Source organism: Mobula hypostoma, chromosome 6 (assembly GCF_963921235.1).
Source record: "Mobula hypostoma chromosome 6, sMobHyp1.1, whole genome shotgun sequence".
Lineage (NCBI taxonomy): Eukaryota > Metazoa > Chordata > Chondrichthyes > Myliobatiformes > Myliobatidae > Mobula > Mobula hypostoma.
This window is the reverse complement of record NC_086102.1, coordinates 144,870,332-144,897,242: the sequence shown is the minus strand read 5'-3', so window position 1 is coordinate 144,897,242 and position 26,911 is coordinate 144,870,332. Positions and strand designations below refer to the sequence as shown.

The 26,911-nt window shown below is 41.5% G+C and overlaps 1 protein-coding gene across 4 annotated transcripts in view; it reads left to right on the top strand.

The window, feature by feature from the left end:
- Positions 1–26,911, top strand: part of LOC134347674 (SPATS2-like protein) — a 107,995-nt gene that overhangs the window by 21,989 nt on the left and 59,095 nt on the right. For all 4 annotated transcript variants that reach the window (XM_063050059.1, XM_063050058.1, XM_063050056.1 and 1 more), the window contains 5 exons: positions 8,152–8,235; positions 12,572–12,680; positions 14,734–14,783; positions 14,881–15,130; positions 16,509–16,694. In XM_063050059.1, coding sequence (XP_062906129.1) covers positions 8,197–8,235; positions 12,572–12,680; positions 14,734–14,783; positions 14,881–15,130; positions 16,509–16,694 — 634 coding nt within the window. In that variant the 5' untranslated portion in view covers positions 8,152–8,196. The remainder of the gene's footprint in view (positions 1–8,151; positions 8,236–12,571; positions 12,681–14,733; positions 14,784–14,880; positions 15,131–16,508; positions 16,695–26,911) is intronic.

Genomic DNA, 26,911 nt, shown 5'->3' with positions numbered 1-26,911 from the left:
TGTCTGAGATGTTGGAAGGGTTCTCCTGCTCTGCTGCCTCCTCCTGCTGTGTTCCTAATTTGTCTTCCTGCTAGTCTGTTATCCAGTATGTTTTGAACAGGAATTTAATCGCGTGTTTACACCCTGCCTCAACTTTTGTCCTTAGCTAATAGGCCCCTTTAGCTCCTTGATACCTACCTAAGTCTATCTGTCTAAGACTATCTATATCCATGAAGATCTATTTGAGCCAATTTAAGATTCTGACTGGATATCCATTCCTCTGCCTAAGATCTATATCTTTTGTCATAGAACCAGCCTTAGCTTATCTCCTAAGCCTCCATTCATGACCTTTTTATATCTAAACATAATTCATTAATTTTGTCGTTGGTCATATATAACTATGGGCATAAAATTAGAATATCAGCACCATTATTTATTATATTACTTTATTTTCATTACAGTTTTAATCCACAGTGTGGAGTCTTGGTGTCTTTGGACACCCTAAGCAAGTAGCCGTTCTTCAAGTAAAAAGCTAGGCATTGAGATGCTAGCCTTCTTGCTCACAATTAAATCTCATCCCACCCCTCACTGGTGTCTCTTTATGAATCCTTTTAACAGCATCACATGCTTGGGTAACGTAGCAAAACGTATCTGAGAATGCATTGGGTTATAGGTTAGACAAACAATGGTAAGGTTGTTAGTGATGGTGGAGGTTGTATGATCGAGAGATACCTCCAAAGGGGTAGATGTTAAGGAGGTTGATGAGGAAGGATGGCAATTTCATAAAATGGGAAGGATTGCAATGGGGGAAGGGAGAAAGCAAAGATGACTAAAGGCCTTGAGATAAGTGGGAGTGGGCAAAGATAGGGTGACGGTGTACACAGCTCAGCAGAGTAGAAGGGCAGGTGTTGACCCAGACATTGAGAAGTTATGGAGTTAGAGTGGAACTCCGTAACCATGGAAGCGTTGGTAAAAAAAAGACCAGGATTTTCAGAGCCAGAGCAGCAGGAGTGACTGAACAACGATTGGGAAGTGGGAATCTTCCTTTTCCTTTTCCGCAGTATTCCAATCCACCAAGACCAACTGTAGTATTCCCACCTCTGTTGTGCTGCAGAAACAACACAAAACCTGTAACATTCAGAAACTGACGTAGACCTTACCTGGAATGTAACCAGGGAGAGGAATGGTGGTCATGAGGTTTGGGTAGGGAATCGCCCAGGCTATAACAAAGGGTGGTTGAGATGGTAGTCCCACATATGCATAAGATCTTCTCATACTGCATTTAGGACCAGAGAGGGATATAGAGTAATTTTCCTACTGCCTCTGTGCAATCAGCTCCACGCTGTCATTAAACTGTTCTTTGCATCTTGAGGTATGGGATTGCCTCTGTTGGGACACAATGCATTATGAACAAATTCTGATCAACAAAGGACTATAATCTAGGTTTCAATACTAAGGTCTTGACCCTGTAAACTTGGCCATCACACATACATTACAATCAAAGCAGGTCTTGCTGCAATTTAATTGGAAAAGTAATTCTAAACTACACTTGAGGTTTTTGAGTGGGTGTCTCTGGTAGGACTTTTGTTGTTTGTTCTAGTTCGTGCTGTGTGCATGTGGCCGCCACAAAGTGACAAATGTCAACTTCATTCTGAGCTCTACAGCAGCAAAAGCAGCTTCTCTTAATAAAGTTGTTGAGCTGATTATGGAAAGCGAAAGGAATGTCACTATGTTCACTTGGAATGTTGAGAAAGGGAAGGGAGACACTGCGTCAAGATTAACATCTTACTGCTGACCTTGGTAGATTTAACGTTAATGCTGAGGATCCAGGGTGGGTAGGTCTGAGAAGCAGGTGCTGAGCTCACAAACCAGGCCGAGCTATAACAGCTTTGACTTTTTGCAAGATATGCACAGAATTCCCATTTAACCCACTGTCTAATGCTGCATTGGGGAGTGAGGTAGCAAGTTTTGCAGGGTAGGCATGGTCTTTTACTTTCAGATTCCATGACAACATCAAGACACGTGCAAAATCAAGAAAGGAAATGTCAAGTCAGGTCAAATAGATCTCCAAAGCGACAGATAGTTTGCCTCAGATTTACAGACTGTCAATGTTTCTGGCTGAAACCTTTCATTATACTTTCAAATGAAGGGTCTCAACACAAAACATCAACTTATCCATTTTGGTCCATAGACGCTGCTTGCCCCACGAAGTACCTCCAGCATTTGGAATGTTCTATTAATGCTTGAAGTCAATGCACACTATCACTTCCATCCATGAGCCACTCAGTGTAGACTGCAGACTTCTGTGGGGTCTGGGAAATGTTCGACCAACAAGTTACTTCAGCCAGTAAATCATAAATTAATCAACAGAAGCATCCAAATTATTTGTTGTTCCCTTTAAATAGTGCAGTTGGGTTATGGTCAGGTTGTATAAAATGGTTTTCCCTGCTGTTAAATGCAGATTCCTGCATGCACATTTGACAAATAGCATCAGTTACACTATTGAAGTCTGCATTTGGCAGCACTGTGTCAAATCAGCCATGAACAACAGCTCACGTTCTGTGTGCACACATCAGCATACAGATGTTTCCCTACTCTTATCAATGTGAGAGAGGGTGGAACTTGTGACTTAATGCATTGCATGTTCCATAACAAGTTGGAGACAAATTATTGTCCTTTACACTCAAATAGTGGCCGCGGCAAGACAAATTTCAGAGTCTAGGTATCTGAATGACCAGCATATTCATAAGCGTAACACAAATTAACAAAACTCTGAGCAGGTAGGAAATGTGACTTTTTGATGCATATGTCCTTTCTAAAATAATGATCTTCTAGTATCTTCCAAAACATTACCTGGTTTTGTTACACACACAGAAAATGCTGATGAGCGCAGCAGGCCAGGCAGCATCAGGTGCAGTCGACGTTTCGGGCCGGGACTCTTCATGAGGACTAACTGAAAGAAGAGATAGTAAAAGATTTGAAAGTGGGAGGGGGAGGGGGAGATCCTAAATGATAGGAGAAGACAGGAGGGGAGGGTTGGATCTAAGAGCTGGAAAGTTGATTGGCAAAAGGGATACCAGACTGGAGAAGGGAGAGGATCATGGGATGGGAAGCCCGGGAAGAGAGAGAAGAGGGGAGGGGAGCCCAGCGGGTGGAGAGCAGGCAAGGAGTTATAGTGAGAGGGACAGAGGGAGAAAAAAGAGAGAGAGAAAAAAGGGGGGGGGGGAAATATATATATATAAAATAAATAAATAAGGGATAGGCTGTGAAGGAGAGGAGGGGCATTAATGGAAGTTAGAGAAGTCAATATTCATGCCATCAGGTTGGAAGCTACACAGACGGAATATAAGGTGTTATTCCTCCAACTTGGGTCTGGCTTCATCTTGACAGCAGAGGAGGCCGTGGATAGACATATCAGAATGGGAATAGGATGCGGAATTAAAATGTGTGGTCACTGGGAGATCCTACTTTCTCTGGCGGACAGAGCGTAGGTGTTCAGTGAAACGGTCTCCCAGTCTGCGCTGGGTCTCGCCAATATATAGAAGGCCACATAGGGAGCACCGGACGCAGTATATCACCCCAGCCAACTCACAGGTGAAATGTCGCCTCACCTGTAAGGACTGTCTGGGGCCCTGAAGCTGGCTGTAAGGAAGAGTAGACTGCAATGGATCACACATTGTGCATGCCTTTTCCAGAGGTTTGGAAGAATCGAGTTGCAATTTTATAGAGCCAGGCCTCCTATGTTAAATATACTTCTATCTACTGGGTAGATTCTTTGTGGGAGGGCAAGGGGTGGCATTGGATTTATGATGACAGATCATTTATAGGATAAGATTCAGAAAATTACTTTTTGATAGAAATGGTAATACTGGAGTAAAAAGTAACTAGCTACCGGAGGAACTCAGTGGGTCTGGTAGTGTTTGTGGAGGAAAATGCACTGTTGATGTTTTGGGCTGAGACCCTTCTTCTGGTTAGGAGTCTATCTTGTACCATCCTTTTGCAAAGTATTATCTCCTTGGCTGGGTATTTAGGTGGTGGTATAGCCGTCGAGTTCATGTGTCCCATGCAGTGAAATTCTCAGGAAAATCAATCTCAGAGTAGCAGGAATTTGAGATAAAGATTTGATGTAATACAAATCCGGATGTTTGTGAAGACCAGACTAATGTGCTGAGCTTTCTGAGTTATTTATAGTTGTTATCATTCAATGTGAAATGAAACTGCTGCATTGTGGAGGAGAAGAACAAAAAAGGATCTGTAAAAAAAGTAGATAATCCTTTCAACTGGCACAAAATGTATTTAATCTTCTGTTCCTTTTCATTAAACGTACTAATATCTGATCTCTAAAAGCACTGCTGACATTATTGCTAACATTGTGTATTATTACTCTAGTTTCTCCAGTCTTGGGCATTAATTTCTTCCCATTGATATGCTTTTATCATGAAAGCAACAGGTTCACATATTTTCACGAATTTTTCGGAAAATGGAAAGCCATAGAAAGAGTTGTTCTGGAGAGATAGCCAGGAGCAATATGACCTGTTGCAGCAGTGGAGGGTATCAAACAATAGTACAAGAATACCAGTTTTTTCCAGGTTTTAACTTCAGCTACTTTTGATTTCCAGGTTGTTCAGCTAGCCAAGGTTTCAATCCAAGGCTAGTGAAGTCCTGTAAACGTTTATTGTTATGTAACTGAAGTTTAGCAGTACTTGTGTTAATCTGTGTTAGGTGCACTGTGATCTAGCAGCATAGTGACTCTAAATTGTGAGTAACAGAAATATTTGTTTTATAAATTGAATCAGATGTTTGGAATGTTTTTGAACTCACTGTTGCCACAGAGGACAGTAAGGAATCAAAGCACAAATCGGCAATCTCTGATCAGTCTCTGGGGCACACTAAAGTCTCGTTCAACTTTTGTAATTGAACAATATACCAATAAGCCTTGATTTTGACATCCTCTGTGAAAAGGGGAATGCGATAGAGAAAGCTTAGGTTTGAGGAGGGAAGTTAAAGAACTGGTTTGCTAAGAAGCCAGTTTGAAGGAAGAATCATAAGCAGACTTTCCAACCTGGCACCAATCCAGGCATGATCTGTACCTCTTTTTTTGTACATAGTCTTGAAGGTAAGATGTTGAGGTCAATGCAATTGACCATTCAGTATAAACATAGGAAAACACTGCTGCAGAATAAAAGATTTGATTTTATCTTATTTGTAAGAAATTTGCATTTTTGTGCCTATAACGTTGTTCGATGTGCTGTCACTAATAAACGAAAAGAGATGACATTGGAATTAGTATTCTGTATTTCTTGAGTGAAAGTGATAAATCCCAGGATCTCAATAAATATGTGTTAGACTTCACCTGGGCTATCAAATTCCAATTCATTGGAGGACTTTGTTGAAGCAATGTCTTTTAGCTGCAGAAATGAAACTGATATAACTTTGGTTAGGCAAAAGGACACATTGTTCAAGAGCAGATGAATATTTGGGTAATGGATTAAGCCTGAAAAAAAAAACAGCATTGAGACTGTAACCATGTATGTAATTTGGAAATTCATAGACCTATTGCTATCCTGACTGTCATCTCTGCTTGCAATGCTTTATTTTAAAAACCAGGTTCAATTCACATTCATTTCACATGAACTAAATGTGGTCTAATTTGACTTGAAACCAAAGCTCAAAGTTCAAAGTTAAAAATAAATGTGTAATCAAAGTATATATGTCACCATGTACAATCTTGAGATTCACTTTCTTGTGGGCATAATCAAAAAATCTAGAATAGAAAAATAACCAAAGTAGAATCAATGAAAGACCACACCAACTTGAGCGTTTAACCAAAGTGCAAAAGACAAAAATCTGTGGAAATACAAAAAAAAATAATTATAAATAATTAAACAATAAATATCGAGAACAGGAGATGAAGGGATCCTGAAAGTGAGTCCGTAGGTTGAGGCAACATTTCAATGATGGAGTAAGTGAAGCTGAGTGAAATTATCTCCTTTGGTTCAAGACCCAAATTGATTAAAGGGCAATAACTGCTTCTGAACCTGGTGGTGTGAGCCCTGAGGCTCCTGTACCTTCTTTCCTGATGGCAACAGTGAGAAGAGAGTATGCCTCGGGTGGTGGGGGTTCCTGATGATGGATGCTGTTTTCCTGTGTAAATAAGATATAGGAACAGAATTAGGTCACTTGGCCTATCATGTCTGCTTCACTATTTTATCGTGGCTGATCCAATTTTCCTCTCAACCCCAATTTCCTTTCTTCTCCCCACATCCCTTCATGCCCTGACCAATCAAGAATGTATCAACCTCTGCCATAATTATACACACAGACTTGACCTCCACAGTGCCTATGACAAAGAATTCCACAGATTAATCACTCTCTGGCTAAAGAAATTCCTCCTTATCTCTGTTCTAAAAGGATACCCCTCTGTTCTGAGGCTGTATCCTCTGGTCTTGGCCTCTCCCACCATAGGAAACCTCCCCTCTACATCCACCCTATCAAGGCCTTTCACCATTTGAAAGGTTTCAATGAGATTATCCCTCATACTTCTAAATTCCAGTGAGTACAGGCCTAGAGCTATCAAATTCTCTTCATATGAGAAGCCATTCAATCTTGGTATCATTTTTGTGAACCTCCTTTGAACTCTCTCCAGTTTCAAAACATCCTTTCAAAGATAAGGGGCCCAAAACTGGTCACAATACCTCAGCCTCCTGAATGATCCTGTGGTCATCCAGTTCTAGCTCCAACACCTTAACGCATTTTGTTAGAAGCTTCAGCTGGATGCACTTCTTGCAGTTGTAGCCATCAGGGACACTGGAGGTCTTCCTGCCTTCCCACATCCCACAAAAGAGGTGTTTTACTATTTTGTCTGTCATTCCTACTGTCCTAGCTGAGCAGATATAAAGAAGAGAAAAAAAAGAGCTTTTCTTTCCTCTGCTTTCTCTAGTTGAAGCCTCTCTTCACTGAAGCCTCAAAGAGCTGAAGCCGTAAAACCACCACTCTGACTCTTTCCACTCAGATGACGCCCACTGTGCTTGCCCCTGCCTTCCTTTGATATGCTCCTTCTAATCAATCCCAAATACTGTTCGGTCACCGGTCAAAGTTCTATTATGTTGCCACAACTCGCTCTTGCCTTTTATTCTCAGACAGTGGACCTGATTGAAGTCCCCTCCTCTCCAAACTTCCAATGTCCAGACTGGCTGCTGGTCAAAGCTCTAACATGCTTAAGTGTGCTCAAAACCAGGGATGAACTTGAGCACAATGACATGAGTGGAGAGTTGAAATTTTAATAACTCAAAACCAATCTCGATTCCACCCACTGGTGGGTTTTCCAGGGATTCAGATGATGGATGATCTGTGAACCTGCTCCCTCGCGATGAGTTGGCAAATTGGATTTCTCAGTGATTCCCAGACCTCAGCAAATTGAGCAGCTGAAGTGATGCTTGGTCATCTTCCAGTTCAGGAGACAGAACCACTTGGTCCTGTGCCCCGCGATGAAGTGCTCCTTGCCCAAGTGTGAATCAAGCCAACATCCCAGAGGGGACATGAGATGTCTGCTGGGGAATTGGAATGAGGAGAAAAGCACAGACAATCAGGATTCTAGTCCAAGATTCGGTACTCCTCACCCCAAACTACTTCACCTTCCACTCATCCACACCCACCCGAGTATTCATATATAGTGAATTTATGTTCACTTAGATTTGTCACATTGTAACTGTGCTAGCATTAAGCTGGCATGTGATAGGTGAAACCAGGTAACCAGGTGAGTGGGAAGGTGGGTGGGAGGGAGAGGAGAGATGAAGTAAAAATCTAGGAGGTTTCACCTATCACCTGCCAGTTTGCACTCCTTCCTCTATTATTCTGGCTTCTTCCCCCTTCCTTTCCAGGCCTGTTGAAGGGTCTCATCCCAAAATGTTGACTGTTTATTCCCCTCCATAGATGCTGCCTGACTTACTGAGCTCCTCCAACGTTCTGTGAGTGTTGCTTAATGTTTCCAATATCTGCAGAATCTTTCATGTTAATGTTCCTGTCATCGGGTTGCAAACTATCCAAGCAGAATGTAAGGTGCTATTCTTTCAATTTGCATTTAGCCACATCCTGGCAGAGTTGGAGGCAAAGGGAAAACAGATCAGTGTAAGCGCAGTTAGAATACTGATATTTTGTTTGTATTTTCTGCAGGTTTGGTGAGACAGTATTTCTTATCAGTCCAGCGTCAAGGCAGCAATGTCTGAAACCAATGTTCAGGAAAAGTTCAAGGAAAAGGTAAGCGTTCCAAACAATTGCTATAGGTTTAAGGAAATCAGTGGAAAATGAACAATGTACGAGGATTAAGTTATGTAAGGTATACAGGTTAGGAATACTAATTTCAAAATTGTGCATTTGAGCGTTGCAGGTGGGAGCCAAAAACTGATCAATGCTAGAAGTCCAAAACAAAAAGAGATGATGCTGGAACTGCTCTACAAGGCCGGCAGCAACTGTGGGGAAAGAAAAAGAGTCAATGTTCCAGCTCAAAGCACCAGAGGAGTGAGGCAGCAAGTGTAGGTTAAGTGGCAGAGATGGAGAGGGAAGTTGGGAAGGACCTGCTGGATTGCCTGTGATAGGGTGCAATCAAAGTTGGCAATGTAACAATAATTTTACAAAACAGCAGTTGGAGGCAGAAATGAAAAACGCAAAAAAGTGAAACACAGAGCTACAGAGAAGGAGAGTTTGTCAATTGTTAATAAATGAGGCACTGTTCCTGAGGTTTACGTTGGACATTATTGATGTAGCAAAGTCAGTGTGAGTAGGATAGAGAATTAAAGTGACTTGAAACTGAAAGTTCAAGGTTGTCCTTGTTGACTGAACTGTCATGTACTCCAAAGTTGTTAGCCAATCTACTTTTGGTTTCTCCAATAATTTCCACCATCTCCAGTGATGTTCCATCATCTGGCACATCTTTTCCATCCTCCCCTTTCAGATCCCTATTCCCTCTGTGACTCCTTGGTCCACTCATCCATCTCCATCAACTATTCCCCTTCCAGGGCATTTTCCCAAACTACGACCATTCTTTTGTTTCTTTCTTTCCCACCGTCCATATATCAAAACAATTTTTCAGGTGAAGCAGCTATTCATTTACATTTCTTCCAATTTAAAGAGGGTCTTTCTTCAGAGAAAGACCCAAAGAGGTAATTAGGGCACAAATACAATTTTATTTAGAATGGAGGGCAGAGACAGATTCTCCATGGAACCAGACATACAAAGAAATGTGATTTTGGCTAGAACAGCTACATTTTAGAACTATTTTAACTTTTCCTCTCAGCCAGTAAGGTTATGAATATTCTTTAGTCTTCACCATATTGATCCTCATCTCAGGCTGTTATTTGTTATTGACGAAAAGTGAAGACCCCTCACCGTTTCCCAAGCCACCTTACGCAAGTAAACAGCCTCTGTCATGTCCTATGCTTGTCTAGAGTCCATCAAACTTCTACAGAAGCTTTACATCTGTGCAGCACTCCATTCTATGGTCTGACATCCAGGGTAAGTGAATGAATTCAGACATATTTGTTACATTAACAGGTTGGTTCAGTGAGCATTCATACTGAACAGCACAGTGACGATTACCAGTTAAACCGACATCATCAATCACAATAATCAGAGAGGAACATCTTTTGAAAAGCAGCAAATATGGCTGTATTATCAACCCTGAGGTTGGATACACAGGGGAGTTTTACATTAAATTGGTTGCATCAAAATAGGTGTGCTGATGTGCACTCATTCAATATGTTAATAGAGAAAACATTTGGACCATCAGATATAATTGTTTCAGGCACCCCTTTTCTCACATCAAAGTTTGGAATTCCAGTAACCTGTGATTAGTCTAATAACTAAACAATGCTAGTGTCATCTAAACAGTGGCACACATCTTATTCTGGCCAAACAGCTGCAAGAGACGAGCAAGTGATGTTTATGTCACATATAACATCACTTAATGACATCATACAACATCATGGTGTTGTCAGATAGTTTGTTTCTATATCATACACAAGCCAATCGCCCCTGCTTTTCCTCTTTGAAAGCAGGTCCGTGTACCATATAACCACGATCAATTCAGTGTGTCAACTGGTTTATTTGGCCATTTTGATCCCCTCAGCTATGAACACAAGATTAGATCCTTAAATTGTAGAATGCGCAGCTGCCAAGCTCAACCCACAGAGGCCCTTCACCAATTATTTGTCCATGGCAATGTCAGGAATGGAATGGATTTGTCATCGTGTATTTCTTTAGTAACATTGTTATGCCTTGGTGCAATCATCTGATTGGCATAGACTATTCGCATCCTACTTTCTTTCTTTTCAAATCTTTTTATTGTATATACAGGAAAAATAACATGAGTACATCGAAGTAACAACACTTACAATGCCTCAAAAAAACCCTTATCTTAAAGATTGAAAACAAATTTTGTGATAACAAAAAAAAGCCTTCTAAGCAGAAAACCTACTTTCAATGTATACCAAATACTATTTTGGTTCAAGGACTGATAAGGCCCCTTTTCTAAGTCTCATGCTTGTTCACCTTGATTGAGTCTTACGTCTTTGCCTTTTGCTTTAATTGCCACCCCTCTACTCTCTCCTTAACAGCTTTGCTAAAGTCAAACCTATAGTAGGGTGTGGCCAGCCATGGTATTTAAATTGCTAAATCGATGATTAGCTGTGAAGCAAGAAGAACTTTGAGATACTTGCTTCTTCAAGAGTTCCTTCGATGTATGCTCACCCTAGGCTGGGTAATCACAGCTTGTGCATGAGTGGTGAAAGGATTCTATTAACGCAGAATTTGTAAACATAACTAGTTCCTCTTCTTGGTTTGCTTTGCTGCCTTTCTTCCGTGAAGAGCCAGGTATCAACTCGGTCTGCAGGGAACATAATTGAAATCAAGGGTTCACGGCCTTTAGTGCCTGTCAGAGCCTCATCAATCAAAAAGGGCTAGAGTTTAGATTTAGTGTTCAAATGTGAACTAAATTGTAGAGACACCACAATAACCCGCACTCAGTAATAGCAGCCTTAAGGGTACTTTGCAGCATCAGAGTCTTCTGTGTGACAGCACTTTAACTCTTTCTTGCTTATGATCAAATGGAAAGACATTCCTCATCAGGTCTCCAGCAAAAATGGCAAAATAATCATCACTCTTTATGACTCAGTCTCTAAGCATTCACTAAATTGATTCGTCAGCATCAAATAAGTATGCCTTTCCTTGCATCTAACCTCAGAAATAATAAAACACAGAGACTATTGTAAGCTCCTTACTTATCAATGTGTTTCCTCTGAACAATTCGAAGGACCCTTTCTTTGCATTCTGTGAGAGGCAAGCAAAGGGTTTGGGTCACCACCAGTGCACAATCTATATGTTTATTCTTTGTGGATGACTTATGCAGCTGACGTGGCTTTCCTCTCCTGGGAGGGAACTACTGCTGGCTACAATGCAGAGCCTGTTCCCACACAGTCGATATTGCTACTGATAGTCCACTACAGGGCTACTCTGGGAAGGAACGCTGCAGGCCTGACACATGCCTGGCTTAGATAGGTAGACCCCAGCCACAGCTGTCAACAAGGGAGCATGACAGACCAAACAAAAGGCAAATGGGGGACTAACAGAGATTTGCTTTATTTGTCACATGTACATCGAAACATTGAAGCATACAATGAAAAGTGTTATTTGCATCAGTGACTAACATAGTCTGAGGATTGTGCTGGGTCCCCACAACCCTCCACTCCCTTCTGATGTCAACATAGCATGCCCACATCTCAGTAACCCTAAACCTAACAGTGCATTGTTGGAATGTAGGAGGAAACCTGAGCACCCAGAGGAAACCCATGTAGTCACAGGGGGAAACGTAGAAACTCCTTAAAGATAGCATTGAGAATCAAAGCCTGAATGGTGATTGTTAACATTGTAAAGCATTGCAAAAACTGGCTCCATAGCACTTACAGGACTATGAAATAATCATTAATTAAGTGGTAAGATGTTGTTACTAGACTGTTATGATGAGGATATAATACCATCTCCTCAAAAAAAACTCTTAAGGAAGGAGCAACACAGAAAAAGGTCATTCAATTCATCCAAGACCCTATCTGGTCACTGGACCTATCTACATGAACCCACCCCCCCCCCCACCCCAGTTTTACCTATCACCTTGTGTTTCTTACTCCCCTCCCTCCACCTTCTAACTCTGACTTCTCATCTTTCTTTCTCCAGTCCTGCTGAACAGACTCGGCCCAAAACGTCGACTGTTTACTCTTTTCCATAGATGCTGCCTGGCCTGCTGAGTTCCTCCAGCATTGTGTGTGTGTTGCTTGGATTTCCAGCATCTGCAGAATTTCTCTTGTTTGTGCATGAACCCCCATCCTTTCCATTAGGATTTATTCTGAATAGTCTTGTTGTATTAGATTCATGATTCACGCACAGTGTAGAGAAGTTAGATGTGGGTTACACTTTTCGTAGTGTCTAGACCATCTTTACTGGTCTATCAGATGATAAAAAAAAAGGTCAGGAAAAGAGGGAGCACTATTATCATCACGAAAGTGAGAGCTAATCGATTTACTACTGTCTCTGTTTCCAATTCCAGATCACTGCTGTTCGAACTGTGGTTCCAAACAGAAGTAATAATGAAATTGTCCTGGTGCTTCAACATTTTGACAATAATGTAGATAAGGCAGTGCAGGCCTTTGTGGATGGTAAGAAAATTACTTTCTCCAATTGTAACCAAGTTTGTCATCACCTTGAAACATTTGACTCTGCTTTATGCAGTCATGGAATTTGAACATTACTGGTAAGTCTGGTTGTCCGTGAATAGAGATGTTTCTAGGTTACTTCAAAGCAACCACTCTGGGACTGATCACATACGAGTTATACAGAGTAGGGGTAACTGATTTTTTTAAATTTTTGGACAATTTTCTTTCAGGGCAAACTGAAACAAATTTATTGAATTCACAAATTTTAAATTCCTACACTGTCTTGGTGGGATTTATGTCTATGTACAGGCTTAACAAACTCTGCTGGAGGAACTTCGTGGGTTGAGCAGCATTTGTGGGAAGAGAAGAAATATGGACTTCACGAGTTGAAACCCTGCATCAGGACTTGAGACACTGCATCTTAATGCAGGGTTTTAACCTAAAATACTGACAATTCCTTTCCTCCTACAGATGATGTTTGGTGCACTGATCTCCTCCAACACATTGTTTGCTGCTCCAGATTCCAATAGCTGCAATTTCCTTTGTCTCCTTTAGATCAGGCTTACAAGTATTTCTGAATACATTGAACTACATTGGTCTGATAACCAGATGTGAAAGGTGATTGTTGTGCTGACTGATGCCAATTAACTTTTTAAATTGAAATGTGAGAATGTTTTTTTTTTCTGAAGTTAGTGATCATTTCACAAAGTAGATGATTAAAACATCAGCATTTTTTGCCATTTTCTTGTCACTTACTACAGTGCAAAGACAGTCATTCACTTCTTTAAAAGTTCAATTTTAGGACCACTTGGGCTCCATTATCAGTGAATGATGAAAATTAAGAGGAGGAAGAGATGAAGTAATGGAATTAGCAAAAGCAACATTCCATAAGTATATCCAGCCACAATGCATGTATAGCTATACATGGAATACACAAGATAAGCCACAGCTAACTCCATCAAAACTTTTTACTTCCGAAGTTTCAAATAGTCAGTCTTTACCTTATGCTGTATCACTCTTCTGGATTTTAACTTTGGTGTTGGCATTCCAAGTCCCATATTCCACAAATTCAATTTCTTCCAGAATGCCGGTGTTTACATCCATTGTAAATCTGAATACCATTCTGATCTTTGCCCAGTTCCCATTGATTCCCTGGACTTTGATGCACGAATGTGAAGATTCACATTGATGTCCTCAAGTCTAGTTCAAGCCTCACCTGCAACCCGCTGCCCCACCAACCCACCACTCACTTGCCTTGCCTCACCCTCATCAATGACAGCACCTTCAGCTGCCTTTTTCCCATTCTGGGAGCCTCTCAAATACCAAACTTTGAAAGGCCTCCTTAATATCATTCTTTTGGTTATCTCTGCCCAACCTGCCTCTCATGTTTCTGCTGAGCTCTGTCATCAAGCTGAGAAATGCGTTACAGTAAATGCCTCCATTCATGGTCCTCTTTTAAGGTTGCTAATATTTAAATCACTGGAGAAACACGCAGAGAATTGTTTTAGCTCTGTTAAAAAGTGGTTGCAGTAGCTCATTATTATGCTTTATACTCAGGAAAATAGAAGGTACCTCTTTTGCATTGGTCTTGTAACAGCTGAGTCAAAGTTACATGCCAGGTCATCGAATCATGATAGCTCTCTAAGATCTAATAATGTGAGGTATGTCATTGTTAAAAGACATCTGTGTCATATGGAGGAAGCCTAGACTGGGAAGAAATGTTTGATTTATATGTTAAGCTTCTGAGAAAACAAAAAATGAATACTTTGGAATTTCTTCAGAGCTGCTCCCATTCCTAGAACCGTGACTGAACCTGGTGAAAGGTCTTCCAGCAAAATCACAGGACAGAGCACTCCAAGGAATCTCTTTTCCATTAAATTAAATCAAATAAACAAAGAGATGGGGATTCTGTCAAATGAAATTGTTTGTTTTAATTTCATTCAAACTCTGTTCTAAAAGCAGGAAATTAGTAAATTTGCTTCCTGTCCAAAGGAACTCATAATTAGAAAGTGAAATGCCAACTTTCCCTTATTGGTGTTATTTTGTTTTCGGTCAGGCAGTGCAGTGGAGGTTTTGAAAGAATGGAACGTGCCAGGTAAAAAGAAGGTAAATTTCAGAATCCTTATTTTTGAATGCATAGTGTGAATTTAAATTACTTGGTTAGCAATGGGGCGAATATATATATAATGCTTATTTTACCCAGCACAATAAGAAAAGAAAAAGGAAACTGAGACAGGCAAATGGCCAAGTAAAAGATGAAAAGACCCAAGGACTGGGAGAGAATGCAGATCTCCCCCTACCAAAAGGTGGACTGAATGAGTACCATGCCAACAGCTCAGCAAATGATGATTCCTCGGCGGACTCTCTCAGTGAGAAGACGGAAATTCTTTCCAACGACGAGAAAGCAGCAACCAGCCCAGTGTTACATCAGTTAATGGCCCCAGAGAAAACAGGTCAGCTTCTGACATATGCCTTATTTATTACAGATAACATGTACAAATTTTTTTTAATGAAAATGCAGGACGACAACAACATAAAAAGTCAGGCAGAAATGTTTCATTCTCATTTTTAAACAAATCCTGATCTATTTCTCCACTGTTCACATATTGTTCTGAATGGAGAACTCTAGGGGTGAAATTAATCCTACAACAGCATAATGTAAGCTGGTTTTACAGTCTTACCTGTTTCAGTTTCATCAAGGTCTATGTTCTGCGAGAACAGAGATGAGCAGGAATTTCTTTAGCCAGATGCTGGCGATCATTAGGTATATTTAAATCAGAGGTTGATAGGTTCTTGATTAATAAGACCGTCAAAGGCTATGGAGAGAAAGCAGAATAGGAAAGAGAGGGATAATAAATCGGCCATGATGGAATGGCAGAACAGTCTCGATGGGCTGAATGGCCTAATTCTTCTCCTATGTCTTATGTTCATCCACATGATACTGTATTCCTAAAGCAATCGCCTCTGATCACTTTGGACTGCTTATGTTTTATAGCTTCTCAGTGGACAGTCACTGATTTAGTTGCTTACCCCCCCCACCACCAAATAATGTGATAATTACCCAGTTTTCTAACTACAGACTACAGCTATATACCCAGAATCCTGGGTGCATTGTTTCTGAGATTTACGTCAGAGGCTTTCACATGGTAAAAAAAAATTGGAGGTACTGTTGAGTACAAAAGCAAAGTGAGAGGAGCAATTGCAAAAGTAAGCTCTTTATTCTGAATTTGTAATAATTAGAGTGCAGAACTGTCATAGGAGTTTGGTACATGGTGTTGCTGATGGAGTAGTGGGGTTGTTAGAAATAAAGAGACAAATCTAATTGATGTGGGACATTGTAAAAGGGGTTTGGGCACCTCATGCTGACAGACCCCAGGCAACCTGTGTCACTGCACAGGTCACACATATCTATGGCTTGGAGTTTTGTCAATAACAATTCAGGTATAGTTTCATTGCAATGTTAATGTACAATACAAATAGAGTAATTAAATTCCCAAATGTTTGGGTGCATGATGTATATGGACAATAATGTCCTTTCTAAAATGCACAGCATGTGAATTAATCCAGGAAAACCACATTACCATTGGGATACAAATGTCCTAAAAATTAAAATACATGGAAAAGGGGTAAAGCAAATTGAACACCTACAGTGCGTACTGCCAGGTTTCAAAGCACAACAGTGAATGTATATGATTACTATATTGGGGTATTAAATTTGATAATATTGGGTAATTACCTTGGTGGGAACTGTATCAGTGTAAGAGGGTTATTATAATCCAGGCTTATTGAGAAAATCAGCAGTGAAGTTGTTCCTTTTCAATCCTTGTTCAGTTGGTCTCACTCAGGAAAATGAGACCATGCCATTGGAGCTACTACCTCAGCCAGTTCAGGATGCTCAAAAATATCAGACCAACAGAACAATGAACAAGACGAAACCAAAAGCCTTGCCCAGTTCCCATCCAACTGCTCCTGTGTCTTCATCAGTGCCAGGTGACCTGACCTCAAGCAAGAAAAGAGGTAAGAGGGTAAAATCTTTATAATCACGGCATTTACAACATGACAGTTGCAAATTCCAACCACTCCACCCAACCCATGCCCCTAGGAAACCTCATTTACCAACAACTGAAAATACATAGAGGTTAAAACATTATCATCCGCTTATGGGTGCATTTAATGCCAGTGCTGTAACTCCCTGGAATTTCCTTAGAATGTAAATACTTTTGGTTAGGCTGAAAGAACTGTTCCTGTGTTGTACCTTCTGTAGATTACTGCCTATTGAAAGTCATGTATAGTGTACTTATGGAGTAAAGGTATCATATATTAACAGAGAAAGATGGATTACTTTTAAGTGCTTCTTTTTAATATCACAATATTAGCATTCTGAATGAGAATGGTAGCAGTTCTCAGTCTTTGTAGTTTTTGATTGTTCCAACAGTACATTCAGCACATGGATCTCAAATTCTCAAAGGCCTGTTAACTTATCCCACTTACCAATCACATAAGGGATCCCAGGACAAACCAAGCCATTCCCTAAAATACTAATTATCAGCAACCAAAGATTCCTATGCAGATAGTCCTGCTGATTAATACCTAAATGTGTAACTGTTCTGTTGGTGAGAAAGAGTAAAGGAACAGACTTTAAGAGAAGAAAAAGCTGTTAACTGGAGGCTTAGTAGGATTATTAATAGTCTTCATGTTTGCATTAAATCATCTTGTTGCCATTCTTTCTGACCGTTGCTAGAATACGGTGGTCCAATAACTAACTCAGCAGTTGTTGAAAATACTAAGTTATGGAATTTTTATCTGACAGAGAAATTTGTAAACGCTGGTGAGTATATCTAGAATGTTCTATTCACCTTAAAAAAAGGTAGGCATTATTATTGTGTTGTCTTCATGTGTTGTTGTTAATGACGGACACATTTACCTTCCAACCATTCAATTAATTATTTTCAGCACAAAGGTAATACAACAGTAGAGCAGTAGCGCTACTAGGACTTGATGTCATCAATCTTGGAACAGAGGCAAATCACCACAAATGCTCTCCCACAAACAGTGGCAGGAAATGTCCACATCACACGATTTGTACCAGCAGCCCAACCTCCAGAGCACCGTATAACATCAAAAGATGTAAACATTCTGCAGGTTGCTCGGGATTGGAAAATGGACATGGACTTGGAAAAAAAAGTTTGTGTGTCCCCCAGACTTTGCAGCTACAACACTCCGGCCAGACATGGTCCTGTGGTCCACAACAGCCAAGCTGGCATATGTTGTGGAATTGACAGTACCACGGGAAGATGGTGTCGAAGAAGCTTATGAGAGGAAAAAGACCAAGTACTCTGAACTGGCAACTGAAGCTGCCCAGCATGGCTGGAAGACCAAGATTTTCCCTGTAGAAGTGGGATGCAGGGGATTCGTTGCTACATCTATGACCAGTCTATTGAAGAAGATGGGGGTGAGGGGGTCACTCCCTCCAACAAGCAATCAAGTCCTTGTCAAACGCAACAAAAGAAAGCAGCAATTGGATTTGGATTAAAAGGAAAGACAACAAATGGGCTGCAAGATGACAACAGGAGGGTATGGAACTGAGGGGTGTGTATCTGGGACGCCAGGTAGCACCATTGAGCCCTCTGGAGATGTCGTGGGCTTATCAACGAAACGTCAAAGAAGGAGGGTGCCCACCTGATGACCCCGATGACGTACCTACCCTCCCTCCTTGTCACCACTCCAAGCCCTCTGCCAACATCGAGTGTGCGGACTTACCATAGGGATTGAAACATCAAGTCCTAGTAGCTCTACTGAAGGTGGTAATTGGAGAAGGTTGACTGATTTTTCGCTGTCACCTCACAGTTGAAAAATGATCAAAAGTATAGGTTCAAAATTGCAACTTCTGGTGCTCTCCAGCATCAATCTTGTCAGGTTTTGGGGTTGCTAATCCTGCAGTTGTTCAAGACAACCAAGATCTAGCTCATACTGTCCCATTCGTCCCTGTACCAACATCACCCCTACTTAAACAATGGTTTGCTTTCATATCTCTTCATCTTTCTCTTTAAAGGCACTATTTTACTACATATTGTTGTTACTCTGACCATCTTCCCGGAGTAGGTTGGAACAGTAACTACTGGACATTGCAATCTGTTCCTTAAAACGAGACAGCCCACTGTTACGGCTTTGCCTCCTTCTGCTGTGACACTACCCACGTGTGCTCTTCTAGGACCCTGCATAAAACAACAGAATATAAAATTTTCATTTGTGAAACGTGCCCATCCCACCTTCCCCTTACAGTCATAATAATGATACATCAGTCCCTGACTGTGTAACTCAGAGCTTAATGCATGAAGATTACTATGGGTAGGATGACCGGATTCTTATGCAACAATGACTCATAAGTATATAGCTACTAGTTATATTAAAAATAATAAAATAATAAGCATTCAATATATAGTTCTTCTACATTAAGGTGTTTCATCTGCATTGGACCTATGTCCCAAGATCTGCATCAGGCACTATTATGCAGAGTGGAGAGTTAGCATGGCAAATGTTTGGAATTTACCCTAATACCATGATACTGAACATTGCCCACAATTCCTGTAAATAATGGAAAGCTCCACACCATTCAGACTAAGATTGGCCATTGCGTTTATTTAAAGGAATTGAGCTTACATGGAAATGAATGAGGTTTGTGTGAATCATTTCAATGCCACGCAAAAAAACAAACTGCTGGAGGAACTCAGTGAGTCAGACAGCATCTGCAGAGGCAAATGGATAATTGATGTTCAGGTTTACAGATGGAGAGCCTTGATGAAGATGTTCCTCCACAGATGGAGAGCCTTGATGAAGATGTTCCTCCACAGACGGAGAGCCTTGATGAAGATGTTCCTCCACAGATGGAGAGCCTTGATGAAGATGTTCCTCCACAGGCAGAAAGCCTTGATGAAGATGTTCCTCCACAGATGGAGAGCCTTGATGAAGATGTTCCTCCACAGACGGAGAGCCTTGATGAAGATGTTCCTCCACAGACGGAGAGCCTTGATGAAGATGTTCCTCCACAGATGGAGAGCCTTGATGAAGATGTTCCTCCACAGATGGAGAGCCTTGATGAAGATGTTCCTCCACAGACGGAGAGCCTTGATGAAGATGTTCCTCCACAGATGGAGAGCCTTGATGAAGATGTTCCTCCACAGGCAGAAAGCCTTGATGAAGATGTTCCTCCACAGATGGAGAGCCTTGATGAAGATGTTCCTCCACAGACGGAGAGCCTTGATGAAGATGTTCCTCCACAGACGGAGAGCCTTGATGAAGATGTTCCTCCACAGATGGAGAGCCTTGATGAAGATGTTCCTCCACAGATGGAGAGCCTTGATGAAGATGTTCCTCCACAGATGCCGTTGGGCTCACTGAATTCCTCCAGCAGTCTGTTTCCAACTTCAGATTCCAACATCCATAGTCTCTTGCGACTCAATACACAACTTAATTTACCATTATCTTGAGAGTAGCAAAACATTCACAAACCTGTGAACCCTTATCAGAATCTGTTAATTGAAGCTGTGGTTGTCCTCTGCCCACTTACATTACTACCTCACTTAATTCTCAGGAACAAGTCTGTTAATGGAATCAGCACTGAAGGGGGTCACTCTACATTATTCACACTGAACTGTCTTACTGACAGAAGTGCTGTGCAGAGAAGCCAGTGCAAACTCTGCAATGAATTGCCTTTGGCTCAGGTGTTGTGGGGGGGTGGGTAGAGTCAAGTCTGGGTCTGGAGATTAACCCCTGGGTAAGCACAGCAAGTGTGGGCTTTGCTGGAACTGGTAGACTGATAGCCCTTTCTCCATATGCCGATGGACAGCCCAGACCCTTTGGTCTCTCTCACCACCTCCACTGGATGTTTCAGAAACTGTTGCTCTCCCCACCCACCTACTCGCACTACATTGTTTGTCCGCAAGAGCTCAAAAGCCTGAGCCCCACACCTCAGCAGTGAGCAGCCGCACCCCTTTGCCCTCCAGCCCAGCATCAGGCCAGACCAGCAGCCTATCCACACCAGGCCAGAAGTGAATCATTCCAGCAAGCAGAAGGAAGGGCTTCATGCCCGGTGTCCAGCCCAGGAGGAGGTAGAGATACAGCATGGGCAGGCCCTTTCAGACCTTTGAGCTGTGATACCCCAGCAACCCCTGACAATCCCAATTTAACCCTAACCCAATCATGGGACACTTTACAATCACTGATTTTACCCTAGCCAGTACATCTTTGAACTGTGGAGGAACCAGGGGCACTCGGGGGAATCCCACACGTTCCACAGGGAAGATGTACAGAGACTCCTTGCAGACGGCGTCAGAACTAGACACTGACCTCCGACACCCCGAGCGATAATAGCGTCACACTAACCGCCACGCTACCGTGGCCCTCTTGAAGAACAGTGGGTAGGTTTCTCTAAGTGTGCAGACTGCAGGTCTTTTTCCTGAAGCACTTCCCACCAGTGATGGGGAAAGTACGTGCTCCATGGTGTATTGGGCTGAGTTCACTACTCTCTGTAGCTTCTTGCCTGTACATTCCTGCACATGCAGTTTGCCCTACCAAACCACGAAGCAAAACAGTCAGGACACTTTCAAGGGTACATCTGTAGAAGTTTGTTAGAGTTTTCGATGATAAGCTGAATCTCCTTAACCTCCTAAGAAAGTAAGTACTCTCACGCTTTCCCTATGATTGTATCGATGAGAGAGGCCTATGGCAAGTCAACACACAGGAAACTAAAGGTACTGATTCTCTTTGCCTCCACTACCACCCCCAGCTGCTCATCCCAGACACCCACAACTCCCTGTGTAAAGAATTTTCACCACAGATCTCCTTTGAATTTACCCTCCTCACCTTCACCGCATGCCCTGTGGTACTTGATATCTTAATGTTTCAACCCTGGGGCAAGGATACTGGCTACGTGCCCTATCTATGCCTCTCATAATCCTGTATGTTCTATCAGGTCTTCCCTCAATCTCCACTGCTCCGGAAGAACTTGCCTTCACTCTCCACATTTTGTTTAATTTGCTGTGCACTTCCCTTATAGTTGCATCATTTTCCACTGCATTATCGGTCATCATGAAGCCGATGTCTATTACAAATTACTGAAGTGAATCTCTCCATTGTGAATTCTCAGAGCTCTTTGCAAGTAGTTAAAAGTAGCAAAGGGAAGTGCTAAGGTGTCAGTGGACACACTGTACATTCATTTATTTCCTCATCCTGCCCCTGAGTGAATGGCTGTACCTCCGTGGTGAGCATCAAGTTCTGCCATTAGCCAGGCCAGCTGCAAGACGGCTTTGAACTGAGCCAAGCAGAAATTTGTTCACTCAGACCACAATGAATTGGCAGAAATCTCTGCCACGGAGAGAAGATGCTATACATGTCTGAGAAGGAGATTGTTAAATTTCTAGATACTGTACAAAAGGCAAGAAGCGGTACGGGAAGAAAGCAGGAATATAATATCACGATTGGCATTAACCTTAGTCGTACTGAGTGCTGGAGCAGGTTCAAAGGATTGAATGACCAACTCTTTCTCTAAATTTGCTATCAAGTGATCCTGCGTTAGCTGTGTTTTGGATGTCCACAGTTGAAAATCCCCCAGCTCCTGCCAAATCCACATTTGCAGAAGGCAGGAATGTTCCCCATGTTAAATTGCTAGGCGTTAACGAGGGTGGATTTAAAAACATAGAAACACAGAAAACCTACAGCACAATACAGACCCTTCAGCCCACAAAGCTGTGCCGACCATTTAGACAAAATAGATTCAGTTTAGGTATTTTTAGTTGTGCCATATGCTTCACTGTGCTGTAACCTTCAGTAGTGCTTGAGACGAAAGGCTTGACGCTTCTCAAACTTCATCACGGTTTTCATTTTGAACAACATGAATGTACAAAGGCCACACGCAATGTATGGGACCGAGACTGGCTCTGGAGATCAACAGGGAAAGCAGACATTGGCACATTTGAGGCTTTGGGGTGTGATTTTAGCATCATTTGGAGCTAGGGGAGAAGGATGGAGGTGCCACAGTATCCAAGCAGAACACGATGATGAGTGCGTTCACCATAGGTGGTTTGCAGGGTATCCTGCTTCAATAGAGGTTTGGTAGGGTTGGAAACTAAACCTCCATTGGGTAATGGGGATTCAAGTAAATGGGAGGAAATAGGCTGTGTACAGGAGTGAGGCCTAGAATTCTGTATACAGTGAGGAGAAACAGACAATAATTGTGTTTGTAAGGAGTGAGGCCTAGAATTCTGTATACAGTGAGGAGAAACAGACTATAATTGCGTTTGTAAGGAACAGGGGAGATTTGAAAAGGAAGATTAGAAAAATATACTTGTAAATGGGGCTGAGGATGGTGAGTGGTTTAATAGGGCTCAACACAAGCATCAGATGGTAAATGGCTTCCTCCTGTGTAGTTTCAGAATCAATATCAGTTGGTTGTAAGATTACTGTTAGTTACAGACTGGCATCAGATTACAAATTAGCTGTTAGTGTGTCATTTAGGAATCTTCAAAGCAATTTCAGTGAGTGAAACCCTGCCATCTTTCTGATCCTCAAGCTTAAATTCTTTCTTCCCTTCCCTCAGTTTCTTCTTCCTGATATTGGTTCCTTTCTTCCATTTCCAGCTCTTACCCCACCCCTCCTCTCCCCCTTATTACCTTGCCCTCTGTTCCCTTCAATTACTTTTCCCAATTCTTGCATTACCGCACTTCAGCCATTGATGTGAAACCGCAGTTGAAATTACTCAATCCCTAGAAGGTCAATCTTTGTAAGAGGAACATTTGAAGTCACACACAAAGTAATCAAATGTCACATCACCAATCTTTAAGAAACGCCTCCATCCTGAATTGGCAACCACACGGACCATTAACCCCAACATGGCCAACTGGGCCAAATGACCAGTTCATTGCAGTTAATTGTTTTTTCAGGAAGCTGAAAAGGAACATGTTAAGCTCGAAGCCCGAATAAAATTTGTGTTTGTTGGAAAATAATGGTGTTGTGGCAGTTTATGAAGTCTGGTCTATAGCAGTCAATGTCTGCCAAGGAAGTAGACTTAATTGGCCTCTACAACGTGCGCTGTAAAACTCCAGATTTATCCAGTCAGTCATTAATTTTATAGAGCCCTTTGAGCAAAGCTGCTCAAAATGATTGGCCGACAAAGAAATAGTTGCCTCTAAAATATGCCAGAACTTGAAGAACAGCTGCAAACTACAGAGCCAAGGATTTTTATATAACACTTGAGAGGAAAACAAAACTAAGAAATTAGATGCTAACTTTCGATCTCAGGATGCAGTCTGGGTAACAACCTTGTGAACCTTTTGCAAATCTTGTTGCCCTTCTTGCCTTGACAAATGTCTTACAAGCTGGAATGTTAATAGTCAAATAGCCAGAAAGAGTCACAAAGTGACTACACCTGTGCAGATCTGACAAATAATTCACATTGTCATGATTTTCAGCAGATCTGCATGTTCATTCATGATGGACAAATATTCCTGTGCAGATTTGTTAAAAAAAATACACATAATAACATTTTGAAAATTGTATAAGGATTTATAAGGAAGTTGTTACTTCAATTTCATGGAGAGAAGTCTAGTTGCAAAGCAGAAATTATGAGATAGACTGCTGTTTTAAGGTAATTGGCAGTTGCATTAAATTTTCAGAATTAAGTAATACGACTCTTTTTTGCAAGACGAAAATCCACTTTATAAAATCCATTCTGCTCAGTGGAAAAACAGGGGAAAAAATCTGTCCGCAGAGACTATTTTACTTTTAAAATAAAGCTTAAGTGCTTGTGGGAAAAGTGTTTCTGCATTGCTATCCATCTAAAAAAGACTACTTTTTAATTATCCTATTTATTACATTAATTTAACTAAAGGGATGGTTTGCTCTTGCTTAGTGTTTGCTCATTTATCCAGATTTTGTATGTAAACAGTAATGTGACCCATTATAGCCAAAACAAATGGTTATAAATGGAATAAAAAACAAATGGGCAGCTCCTGGCTAAATCTACACTAAATTAATTTCCCAAGTTGCTACCATTACAAAAAGTTCAAAGAGGAATTATCGATACTGGAGGTCTCAATGCTGCATTTTCAATGGATATTTGGTATGTAAAGTGAAGTACAATGGTTTAATACAGGATGAAATGAACTTGTTAAAACACCCTGGGAATACTAAATATGTAAAGAATAAGTTCATTTTAATTTTCAAGTTTGGTTTTAGGAGGGCCGCCATTTTGGGATTCAAGTAAGCTCAGTGCTGAAACTGGCTGAATAAGGATAAAAATTCATCACCTTTCCAAAAATAAACCTATCTTAAAATATTACTCACATCTTTGTAATAATTACAGTGGATTCCAGTTAATTGGGACATACTGGCACCGGTACATTTTGGCTCAATTAAGTGTTTGGCCTAATTAGCCTAAGTTCCATGGAAATCATCAGGTTTATTATCATTGGCCTGTGACGTGAAATTAGTTAACTTAGCAGCAGAAGTTCAATGCTATACATAATCTAGCAGAGAAAAAATAATAAACAAAATAAAAATAATAATAAATAAACAAGTAAATCAATTACATATGTTGAATAGATTTAACAATGTGCAGAAACAGAAATACTGTATATTAAAAAAAAAGTGAGGTAGTGTCCGAAGATTCAGTGTCCATTTAGGAATCAGATGGCAGAGGGGAAGAAGCTGTTCCTGAGTCACTGAGTGTGTGCCTTCAGGCTTCTGTATCTCCTACCTGATGGTAACAGTGAGAAAGGGGCATGCCCTGGGTGCTGAAGGTCCTTAATAATGGACGCTGCCTTTCTGAGATGCCACTCCCTAAAGATGTCCTGGGTACTTTGTAGGCTAGTACCCAAGATGGAGATGACTAGATTTACAACCTTCTGCAGCTCCTTTCAGTCTTGTGCAGTAGCCGCCCCATACCAGACAGTGATGCAGTCTGTCAGAATGCTCTCCATGGGACAACTATAGAATTTTTTGAGTGTACTTGTTGACATGCCAAATCTCTTCAAACTCCTAATGAAGTATAGCCACTGTCTTGCCTTCTTCATTGATATGTTAGGATCAGGTTAGATCCTCAGAGATCTTGACACGACACCCAGGAACTTAAAGCTGCTCACTCTGTCCACTTCTGATCCCTCTATGAGGATTGGTATGTGTTCCTTCGTCTTACTTTTCCTGAATTCCACAGTCAGCTCTTTCGTCTTACTGATGTTGAGTGCCAGATTGTTGCTGCATCACCACTCCACTAGTTGGCATATCTCACTCCTGTAAACCCTCTCGTCACCACCTGAGATTCTACCGACGATGGCTGTATCATCAGCAAATTTATAGATGGTATTTGAGCTATACCTAACCACACAGTCATGTGTATATAGAGAGTAGAGCAGTGGGCTAAGATGTGCCAGTATTGATCGTCAGTGAGGAGGATATGTTATCACCAATCCGCACAGACTGTGGTCTTCTTGTTAGGCAGTTGAGGATCCAATTGCAGAGGGAGATACAGAGGCCCAAGTTCTGCAACTTCTCAATCAGGATTGTTGGAATGATGGTATTAAATGCTGAGCTATGGTCAATGAACAGCAACCTGACATAGGTGTTTGTGTTGTCCAGGTGGTCTGAAGCCATGTGGAGAGCCATTGAGATTGCGTCTGCCGTTGACCTATTGTGATGATAGGCAAATTGCAATGGGTCCAGGCTCAGTCTAGTCATGACCAACCTCCCAAAGCATTTCATCACTGTCGACGTGAGTGCTACCGGGCGATAGTCATTAAGGCAGCCCATATTATTCTTCTAAGGCACTGGTATAATTGTTGCCTTTTTGAAGCAAGTGGGAACTTCTGCCCATAGTAGTGAGAGGTTGAAACTGTCCTTGAATACTCCCACTAGTTGGATGGCACAGGTTTTCAGAGTACTCCACTGGGACCTTCCACCTTGTGAGGGTTCACTCTCTTTAAAGATAGCCCAACATTGGCCTCTGAGATGGAGATCACAGGGTCATCAGGTGCAGCAGGGATCTTCACAGCTGTAGTTGTTTTCTCGCTTTCAAAGCGTGCATAGAAGGCATTGTGTTCATCTGGTAGTGAAGCATCGCTGCCATTCATGCTATTGAGTTCCGCTTTGTAGGAAGTAATGTCTTGCAGACCCTGCCAGAGTTGACGTGCATCCGATGTCGCCTCCAACGTCATTTGAACTTGTCTCTTCACCCCTGAAATAGC